General features: G+C 44.7%; 1 protein-coding gene across 7 annotated transcripts in view; it reads right to left on the bottom strand.

Moving 5' to 3' along the window:
- Window positions 1-348: 348 nt before the first annotated feature.
- Window positions 349-11217, bottom strand: part of NAALADL2 (N-acetylated alpha-linked acidic dipeptidase like 2) — an 819134-nt gene continuing 808265 nt past the window's right edge. For all 7 annotated transcript variants that reach the window (XM_079977819.1, XM_079977820.1, XM_079977821.1 and 4 more), the window contains one exon: window positions 349-762. In XM_079977819.1, the coding sequence (XP_079833945.1) occupies window positions 564-762 (199 nt within the window). In that variant the 3' untranslated portion in view covers window positions 349-563. The remainder of the gene's footprint in view (window positions 763-11217) is intronic.

The following is an 11217-nucleotide window of genomic DNA, read 5'->3' as shown; positions in this document are numbered from 1 at the left end:
GAGTCCAAATCTGATCTTCTAAATCCGAAGATCTATTTCCCCCCACATTTATGATGATGTTGAGTCTTAATCTCCACCCCCCTTTTCAATAAAGCAGATGAAATTTTCAGATATTCCACCTTATATTTAAGCACCTGCCTAGTGAGTACATGGACTTCCATGAAGATGAACGAGAGGTCTTCTGCAAGACCTTTGTCCTCTCCTGACAGTCACAGCAAGCTAGTCCTTTGCTTTGCAGTCTACTAGCTTTCGTGGGCTCATTTACAAGGCTGATTTTGTGTGTACCAACACATTCCAAAGAGTTAGCTTTCCTCCATATATCATTCGGAAATAGAAGTACATGATAAATTGTCAACAGTGCAAAAGGCTGCTTCAGATTTATCTAACTGTACAAAATGGTGCCATGAAACAGGGACTCTTTTAAAGAGTCAAAAAAACAAAAGAAAGGAAAGGTTTCAACCACATACAATTTCTGGTCCAGCTTAGAGTTTTCCTTTGCAAAATGTAAACAAAGCTCTTCCCTGTGTGTATGTGTGTGTGTACACGTGAAAGAGACAGATTCCTCATTTGCTTCCTAGTAAGGCAGCCTCAAAGACATTGAGTCCTGCTTTGAAAGAAACCTGAGCTGAATTGAGGCTGCTGAGCACTTTCGACAAGGCTGCTTGAAGAGTCTCATTTGACTGATGCAGCTTGCAGTGTTCCACCGCCTCTAGCAGTACTGAAAATTGGTGTGTCCTTTCATCCAGCCTGTAAAGGATGTTTCTGAAAAAGAACAATAAGAAACAGTAAATGCTTGACTCAAACAGATGAAAACAGGTATCTGAAATCATCTGAAATCATCGATGATGCCCCCAGGTGGCAGCCACGTTTTACAAATGATACACATTACCTACTGTAACATTAACCCGCGGCAAGCTCAGAAGTCGACTGTGTATATTTTATCTGCCTTCCCAGAAGTGTGCCCCTTCATCGCTCCAGGAGCGTACATCTACAAATCTTATCAAAGGAAACATCGTCAATCAGGATGAAATATATATCACAGCCCCAGCCCCACGACATCCCAGTAACATTTTCTCATTGAGAAGAATAACAGCCTGATCCCCATACTCAATAGTTCTTTCATCTCACCGGGGTGTTCCCCATCGCCAAGGAACTAATGTAAATCTTACACGGTTGTAAGTACAGCCATGCAACACCTCCCCAAAGATTTTCCCAAATATTATTGCCACATCAAAAAGTAATATTGTGTGTTTGGGACAGTGAACCACAAAATTGGATACATAATTTTCACAAGGGGAGGATTTTCTGAAATGTTAGTTTATGTGATAGTTTGGTTCGTGGATAATGCACAGTGGGCTGATTGGTTAGATGTAACATACAGAGCGGGGTTGTTTCTGAATGGAGTTCCCCATTCCAAATCGAATGGACAACTGACTTGTGATAAAGTGTTTTGATAGAGAAAACTCAGAATAACTGCAAGACCAGAAATAGTGCTTTAACCACTTTGCTCAGACCCAGAGACCTCCCCCCTAAATAAACTCACACTTGATTCAAATTTTAGTTTTGGTTTTTGGCAGGATTTAGGCCACAACTTTATTGATTACAGAAAGTGAGTGGTTGCACAGGTTCTGGTTCGACTAGCTCCCTGCACCCTTGCAGGTAGCGCTGACCCAGAGCTCTATCATAGGTCAGCCAAGGGTGAACACCTGAGGTAGGCGGAAAGCCCGGGAGCAGACTCTGTTCACTACCCAGATGCTCCCCTGGACTCAGGCACGGGCACAATCCCCTCTCGGAGGTAGACCAAACCAAGTTGAGTCCCTGGATTCCTTTAACGGAATACACTTCACATAGGGACGGTGAAACTGTTCTCCCATCCCTATCACCTGAACCAGTGCCTATCCACAATCTTACAAGTTGTGACTATTTGCTATGCAGCAGGCAAAACCCAAATGGCAACAGCCAATCCTCCAAGTGGGGGAAATTCCTGCCGTGCCCCTGCCCCAATGACAGATGACACACGACGGCATAGCAAGGTCAAGCACAAAATGCCCTAAATATAGCAAGAGGTGGGCGGGTGTTCCGATGCATGAGCCGAAAGAGGAAGCTCTGGGTCACGTGCATAGGTATAAATAGGTCCCTCGGTCCATTTAGTCAGCCCCCCATTGGCCAGATTAAACCCATCAATGAGGGACCTACCAATCAGGTGTTGTGGCTGTCCGATATACCCACCCACAACTATGAGGTCAGTCTCCAGGTCTCACCGCAACACGTGCCTTCTTTGAGGGAGGACACGCTTTAGCCACAGTGCTTGATAAAGCATTCAATGTATTTCTGCTCTCAGAAGAATGTAAGAAAAACCCTGCTGGGTCTGCGGAGACAGAGGCTCATCTAGTTTGGCATTCTTTTCTCACTTTGGCCAACCACATGCCTATGGGAAGCTCACAAGTTGGAACGGAGAGCAACAGGGTTCTCTGCACTTGAGCTCTCTAGCAACTGGAGAATAGAGATAGAACATAGGCATCCTCACTCGTAGCCAAGGATAGCCTTTTCCACTATTATTTTTTTTAACCATCTTTTAAAGCCATCCAAGTTGGTGGCCATCGCTACATCTTGTGAGAGTGACTTCCACAATTTAGCTATGCACGGTGTGTGAAGAAACAGGTGAGCGGGGTGGCGCTGTGGTCTAAACCACTGAGTATCTTGGACTAGCTGATCAGAAGATCGCGGTTCAAATCCACGCAACGGGGTGATCTCCTGTTGCTCTGTCCCAGCTTCTGCCAACCTAGAAGTTCGAAAGCACGCTAGTGCAAGTAGATAAATAGGTACCGCTCCGGTGGGAAGGTAAACAACATTTCAGGGCACTCTGGTTTTCGTCATGGAAACCGTCCGTTGCGCCAGAAGTGGTTTAGTCATGCTGGCCACATGACCATGTGAAGAAATAGTTTTTTTGGTCTGTCCTGAATCCACAACATTCAACTTCATTTGGTGTCCCTGAGTTCTAGTATTATGAGAGAGGACCCAAACCATGGATTCATGTGGCAAGAAAGGAAAGATCTGGAAGATCTTTCTGACAGTAAGAGTTGTTCAATGGTGGAACAGACTCCCTCAAGAGGTGGTGGACTCTCCTTCCTGGGAGGTTTTTAAGCAGAGGTTGGATGGTCATCTGTCATGGATATCTTGTTGAGATTCCTGCATTGCTGGGGTTAGGAATAGATACCCCTTTTTAAAAAGATTTTTAAAAAAGAAAATTGGAAATTATTTATGTAAGCAACAACAGCAGCAAGAATTATATTAGCACAAGCTTGGAAGACAGAAGAAATGCCAACGAAAGAACAATGTCAAGGGAAACTTACGGAATATGCAGAACTGGCAAAATTAACAGATAAATTACATGAAAAGGATAACAAAGACTTTAAAAGAGAATGGGAACCATTTACAACATACATGAAGAAGCAACATAAAGAATTGGATTCACTGGCAGGGTTGGAATAAACAAACACAATTGTATATAACAAAAAGTAAGATTATATGTATGGGGAAAATTTGTGGGAAACAACACACAGGGTGAGTAATATGGAGATAAAACAAAATGGGAATACGAGGGACGTCCAGGGAAGGAGAGGGGGAATATGGAAAACTGTTAGATAAATAGTGTTAGAGGATGTATACATGGTGTTTTATTTGTGTTTGTTTTAATTTTTGTGAGGCTTCTTGAGTTCCAGTTCTGGGAGAAAGGCAGGATACAAACAAACAAATGTATGGAGAAGCAGCTGCCTTGTGGCTCAGATTCTTAGTGTGCATGGCTGACGGGTGCGCATAGAGCAGCATCCATCAGTCATGTGTCCCCAGATACTGTTGGAATACAACTCCAATCGTTCCCAGGCAGCTCAGCCAGCGGTTAGAGATGATGGGAACTGCAGTCCAACAGCAACTTGAATCACAGAAGGGGAGCAGGAAAAGCCACAAGACCTTTTTTCCTGGAAAGCAAGAGAACTTATAGCTAGATGTCAGCTGTGCAGACCTGCCAGTCCCTGTGCAGTGATGCAAACCACTTCAAGGCATTCTGGAGGAAGTCCCAGGTGCCCTAACTGAAGGCAGCCTGGATTATAGAGATAGAAAAGCAAGGTAAGCTGAAGAACACTGCTTGAGAGGGTGAGAAAGCAGCAAGGAGATGGAAAACAGGAAAGGGCTCCCACTCAAATAGTTCCACTGTTATTCTTCGAAGCAAAGCTATTATATGTCTCTTGCTGTAAGCACAGCAGGATTAAAAGCATTTTTTGGAAAAAAGCACACAAAAAACAACAACCCAAAAAACCCTACTCAGTTGGTTTCCACTAGGCTTTGGTGGGTCTGTTAGAGCAGGTAATAAATGTTATCTTAAAGCAGGTGTAATCATTATCCTAATTAGAGCAGTATGTAAATATCATAAATCTCTACCCAGGGGCACCTTTGATTGTAAACTATATTGTGTGATGTTGGAAAATAATGGCGGGGGGGGGGAGAGAAGGTTGGTGAGCGATTGCAGGCAGGAGTTTATCATCAAACACATACAAAGGAATTCATAAAATGAACGGACAGAGGAGGGGAAAAAAATAACAAAAGAAAGCAGCTCAGCCAAGACACTCCATTAGTAACTTAATTACATGACAGGCCCAGTGGCAACTCCAAATTAGTAATAAAACTGCCAGCGATAGTCACCCAGAAGACTACCGGAGAGTATTTTCTGCAGATCACTATCGGAGACGTCTAATTACTATTCGAAGAGAGGGATTGGCTAAAAAAAAAGTGACAGGTTAAATGGCAACTTAGAAAGTGCACTTGGAAATGCTTCCTTTAGAGTCTCCTTTGCATAAAGGCCATAACTTACCCCACAAAGACACTAAAACCAGCATAACGGAAACATTTTAAATTCTTCGCTGCCTCTAAACCATGGTTGGGTGTAAATACATCATTGTAGCTGGGCGCTGGAAAACATATCGGACAGCGATGGAAAATCTGACCAATGCTCTCCCTTCCTCAGAATTCTTTCAGCAAGATTGGCCAACCAGGTACCAGGGTCAATCTTTTGCTTTATGAGCAGCTGAAATACAATGTGTCAACGAATACCGACACAGTAAGAGCTGTTCAACAGTGGAATGGTCTCCTCTGTGGGGTTGTGGACTCTAATTCCTTGGAGGCTTTTAAGCAGAGATTTGATGGCCATCTGTCATGGATCCTTTAGTTTAGTTTCCTGCATTGCAAGGAGTTGGACTAGATGACCCTTGGGGTCCCTTCCAACTCTATGATTCTATTATTCAAGCAACTAAAAGCTCCAAAACGTCCAGCAGGGGGTTGTCTGCCTCCCGCAACCCTTTGAAGTCTTTGCAATAATCAATTACTGTTGTGACGGAAACAGCATGGCGGCAGCTCAGCAGTAATGTTGCCATCGTGATGTTTCCAACATCACAGTGCTATGTTGGGACAGCAGGGGTAGTTTCTACATACATCCCTCTGTCCTCTGTCACGGGCTGGCTGGATGCAGAAGACTGATGGGAGGCACCAAAAAAGGGGAACCACCAGGGGAAGAAGGCTCAGAGCCAGGGGCATTGGTGGAGGGACAACGACGAGTGGTCAAGAAGGAGCAGAGGGAACAGACTGGGAGGAGGAGGAGGAGGAAGAGAAGTTGGAAGCTGATTAATGAGTACAAAGAGGCTGGAGCAGAGAGCAGACCAGAATCAGAGGCAGGAGAGGATGGGATCAGGAGACAGAGATGAGGTTGGTTGCTGGAGTCCAGGGAATCTTCACCTCCCATCTCCCAGAACACAGAGAAAAATGAGGAGGGGAGAGCAATGGGACACTAGACGAGGGAGCCTTAGATGGCTTGGGAAGGACCCGGGGAGAAGGAGTCTTAGAGAGAGGTGGAAGGTGAGGACCTTCCATCCACACAACCACCTCATTGGGGCAAGACCTACTGGAAAGAGTTGCAGTGATCACTAGAGCCAGTAGGGAGTCTGGCTTGATAGTGTGTTAGGCCTGGCCAAGTAAAGATTCTCGGAGGGCCACATTTGGCCCTCAGGCTTGAGTTTCCCCACCCCTTTGTTTAGAGTTGTGTAAATTTGGGGTTTTCATGGAAAGCCCCTGTTTGGTGGGACAGAGGTTTGTGCAGATGCTTTCTGCAAACATACACTTTTTATCTGATTCACAATGTAATGTGACGTCACAATGTTGTGCATCTGGTAGCAATCAGAAAAGATGACAGGATGACATCATCGTGACTTACGGCAAACAAAGGCGGTGGAAAGCAAGGGCAATGGAAATAAATGGACAAAACTTTTGACAAGGAATGCGAACAAATCGACGAAAAGCAGGGAGTGTTTCTCAGCGCTGCCAAAAATTGCCCTCTGCTTTAGTTTACAGCTACAATCCTGCCTGCATTATTGCAGAAGAAAGACCACAGTACCAAGAATTCCAACAAGGGCAAAGCTAAAAGGCAGAAGAAAGATTTAAGAAACCAAGGGGCATAGGACATGAATTTAGAGCATGGGAATATATCAAGCTGCCTTCTAATGAATCAGATCATTAGTCCACCTAGTCCAGCAGCATCTGCTCCAAATAGCCATGGCTCTTCAAGGTCTCGGACAGAGGTCATTCACTGACCTGCATTCTTAAGTTCCTTTTAACTGCAGATGCCAGGAACCGAACATGGCTCTCTCTGCATGCAAATAATCTGCTCTGCCAGTGATCTGCAGGCCCTTTCTGTTCTTCTGAGGGGCTAATTGGAGCCATTCACTGGAGCTCCACATAATGGCCCTTCTAGTTCAGCATCCTGCTTTTACAGTGGAAGACCAGATGCCTGTGAGAAGCCTGCAAGATGGGCGTTGAGCACAACAGCACTCTGCCCACCAGCAGTTCCCAGAAACTGGCAATGCTGAGTTGGCCACTAGATGGGAGTAGTAGAAAAGTATGGGGGGAAATACTCCTAGCAATCCCCAAGGGAAAAGGCAGGGTATAAATAGTGGTGCGATGGGTTAGTGTGTCTGGCAGTGACCAGAAGGTTGGTGGTTCGAGCCCACCCACGGATGGTCATGGGCAGGATCCCAGTATTTGTAGGGGGTTGGAGTAGATGACCCTTGGGGTCTCTTCCAAATATACAATTCTATGAAATATAACAACAACAACAACAACAACAACAAACAACAACAAAGCACTTGCTGTTTTATTGTGTCTTAGCAGAAAATAATAGAAGAATTTGAGGCACCAGAAAGCCACAGTCCTCTTTCTGTTGACCACAGTAGTTTGATGGCCATAATTCTTTGATATTTATGTGATTAAAATGACATCAGTCCAATCCCTATGCCTAATCACTTCAAAATACCTCCCTCCAAACTTAACCATTTTGATCGCATCAGTATAATACACAGAGTCACTGCAACCCACACAAAGAGATTCTTAAAAGGAAAGTGCAATGCATTATTGATGACACTAATGAAATTACTACACACATCACTCATCCTTAATGGGTCCATTTCAATGACACATCATAGCAACCCGAAAAGTACAGCACCAAACTGGGAAAAGTAATTAATAACGCCAGACAGCAATTCTGAAGGAGATAAAACCTCTTCATGGAACTGACAAATCAGCCTTAATAAACTAAGGCAAAGGTACATACAAAAGGAATTTTATTAAAAGATGGGGGGGGGGGGGAGACCTTCCACTGTCTTTATGAGCCATTTCTGTGACTGAAAAATGTGCTCGTTTGGTGATAGAAATAATGGCCCTCTATTCAAACATTGTTTCTCATTAGCTGAAATGGGCATGGAATAAGACCCATACCAGCCAGAAAGTAACTTGTATTATGCCACGTCTTAAATAAATCAAACGAGATAATGCCAAGCCTTTGCAAATGGCTTAAACTGTAATATTCCATAATGCAAGAACTAATTTTATTTTTTTGATAATGAGGTTGAACTATTTCAGGGGTTAAGCTGAGGCAGCAGTGGGGGTATTCTGGAGTTTACATGCTCCTCTGGAATGGAAAAGGACCAGAAGGGAAACAGGTGCTGGATTCAACAATGGGTGCAAAAGGAAGTGGGTGTTGTGTTCACAATGTAGGGAATGGGCCAGACAGCTAATTCTCATCTGCTTCTGCTGGAACTCACCAAAAGGCAAGCAAATGGAGTGCCCAATTGCTTCACATTCCCCTGCTGAACAGCATTCGAAAGAGTGAAGCCTTCCTACACTCTTGAGTCTGCTGGTATTGAGGGATGGGTCAGACAAGCTTGGTGCCCTGCCCACAGTTTCTGCCCACAGGTGTTGAATTAATTATTGGGAAATCATTACGTGGCATCACTTTATTAAAATCCAATATTTTTGAATTTGGCACCATCTATAATTGTGGATGTGGGACGCAGGTGGCGCTGTGGGTTAAAGCCTCAGCGCCTAGGGCTTGCCGATCGAAAGGTTGGCGGTTCGAATCCCTGCGGTGGGGTGCGCTCCCGCTGCTCGGTCCCAGCGCCTGCCAACCTAGCAGTTCGAAAGCACCTCCGGGTGCAAGTAGATAAATAGGGACCGCTTACCAGCGGGAAGGTAAACGGCGTTTCCGTGTGCGGCTCTGGCTCGCCAGAGCAGCGATGTCACGCTGGCCACGTGACCCGGAAGTGTCTCCGGACAGCGCTGGCCCCTGGCCTCTTGAGTGAGATGGGCGCACAACCCCAGAGTCTGTCAAGACTGGCCCGTACGGGCAGGGGTACCTTTACCTTTACCTATAATTGTGGATAGGGACGTGGGTGGTGCTGTGGGTTAAACCACAGAGCCTAGGGCTTGCCGATCAGAGGGTCAGCAGTTTGAATCCCAGCGATGGGGTGAGCTCCCATTGCTCAGTCCCTGCTTCTGCCAACCTAGCAGTTCGAAAGCCCGGCAGGAAGGTAAATAGCATTTCCGTGTGCTGCGGCTTGGTCATGCTGGCCACATGACCCGGAAGCTGTACGCCAGCTCACTCAGCTAATAAAGCGAGATGAGCGCCGCAACCCCAGAGTTGGTCACGACTGGACCTAATGGTCAGGGGTCCCTTTACCTTTACGTTTATAATTGTGGATTGAGCATGAGAAAAACACTTTTTTTCCAGACTTATCATATGCACACAAAAAAGTGAGTTTCCTGTAGACAATATTTTCATCAGACTACGGTCTTTAATTTCCCCCCAAACATTTATTTATTATGAAGCATTATGAATTGCATCTATGACTGGCCAGTTCAGAATATTGATACAGTTAAATGGTCCACCTCTAGTGACAGCATTAAGATTTGTACATTGACCACCGACAAAGACCTGTTTTGGGTCGAAGCACCTCTGCTTCTCAGTATTACTGCAGATCACATGACTGTTGGTTCTCAGCATGATTGCTGGTACAGTGGTACCTCGGGATGCGAACGAGATCCATTCCAGAGCCCCGTTCGCATCCTGAATAGAATGTAAGACGCGACTGCACATCTGCGCGAGCGCATGTCATCATTTTGAGCATCTGCGCATGTGCGAGTGGCGAAACCCGGAAGTAACGCGCTCCGTTGCGGAGCGTAACTTGAAAATGCTCAACCTGAAGCACATTCAACCTGAGGTATGACTGTACTGCGTATGAGTTTGAAGACTGCATTTTAGAAATCTCATTGGTATGTTTTACAGTATGCTCACCGGGGCAAGATGGTTCCAACATATTATACCAATCCTGAACTGACTGCACTGGCTGCCAGTTAGTTTCCGGGCCCAATTCAAAGTGCTGTTTTTTTGTTTTTTAATTTTTTTTTTAAAAAACTTTTTATTCAAAATTATAACAAGACATATTATCCAAAATCATATCATCCTTGTCCCCCCCCCATTTTTCCTCCCTCCCCCCTCCCACACAAAACCCACCCACCCCCCAACTTCCCTCAGTTCCAGCCTTTGGTTTCTCTAAGAATACTGTTTTTGCATGTTACAAAGTTGTATAGATCCTCAAACTATTTAGCTGATTATTATCAATAAAAAGTTTGTGAATGTTTATTCAAAACCTGCCAAGGAGTCCAGTTCACTTTGTTGCATCTTCAGATACTTTGTAAAGGGTTCCCATTCATCCTTAAAGTCAAAAAGTGATGGTTTTGACCTATAAAGCCTTAAATGGCTCAGGACCACAATATCTCAAGGACTGCATCTCCCTATATGAACCAACCCGGAACCTGCAATGATCATCCGAGGCCTTTCTTTGTGTGCCTCCTTCTTGAGAGGTCCATGTTATGGCAACATAAGCATTCCCTTGTCATGGAAAACACTCCTCTTCAACCAGGCCTTGGGCTGATTAACATCCTTTACCCTTTTAAATGTGTTTGTGGGAGTGGGTCAGAGGGATGGGAGTTACTGGTTTGTTTAGTTCTTCTTCTTGTTTTTATTATGTATTCTTGTATATTTATGTTGTGAACCACCCTGAACAAAGGCCACTATGCAAATTTATTAAATAAAAATATCAATAATTTTGGGGAAAGGTTAAAATAGAATCCTACTCTTTTAATGTATGTATTGCAGTTTTGTTGTTTAGTCGTTTAGTCGTGTCCGACTCTTCGTGACCCCATGGACCAGAGCATGCCAGGCACTCCTGTCTTCCACTGCCTCCCACATTTTGGTCAAATTCATGCTGGTAGCTTCGAGAACACTGTCCAACCATCTTGTCCTCTGTCATCCCCTTCTCCTTGTGCCTTCAATCTTTCCCAACATCAGGGTCTTTTCCAGGGAGTCTTCTCTTCTCATGAGGTGGCCAAAGTATTGGAGCCTCAGCTTCAGGATCTGTCCTTCCAGTGAGCACTCAGGGCTGATTTCCTTAAGAATGGAGAGGTTTGATCTTCTTGCAGTCCATGAGACTCTCAAGAGTCTCCTCCAGCACCAGAATTCAAAAGCATCAATTCTTTGGCAATCAGCCTTCTTTATGGTCCAGCTCTCACTTCTATACATCACTAGTGGGAAAACCATAGCTTTAACTATATGGACCTTTGTTGGCAAGGTGATGTCTCTGCTTTTTAAGATGCAGTCTAGGTTTGTCATTGCTTTTCTCCCAAGAAGCAGGCGTCTTTTGCAGTAGTAATCAACAAATCTTATTATTGGCGTGCACCCCTAATATATACACATGTGCATGCGCAAGGTCCATATATTTTCCTCACCCTCTGCTGAATGCACAGAGGTTGAGAATGGGGCAAGTGACAAAGGGTACCAGT

The sequence above is a fragment of the Podarcis cretensis genome (assembly GCF_951804945.1).
Source record: "Podarcis cretensis genome assembly, chromosome: 5".
In the NCBI taxonomy this organism is placed as follows: Eukaryota; Metazoa; Chordata; class Lepidosauria; order Squamata; family Lacertidae; genus Podarcis; species Podarcis cretensis.
Note: the sequence above shows the minus strand (reverse complement) of the source record. Positions and strands in the feature narration are given on the sequence as shown.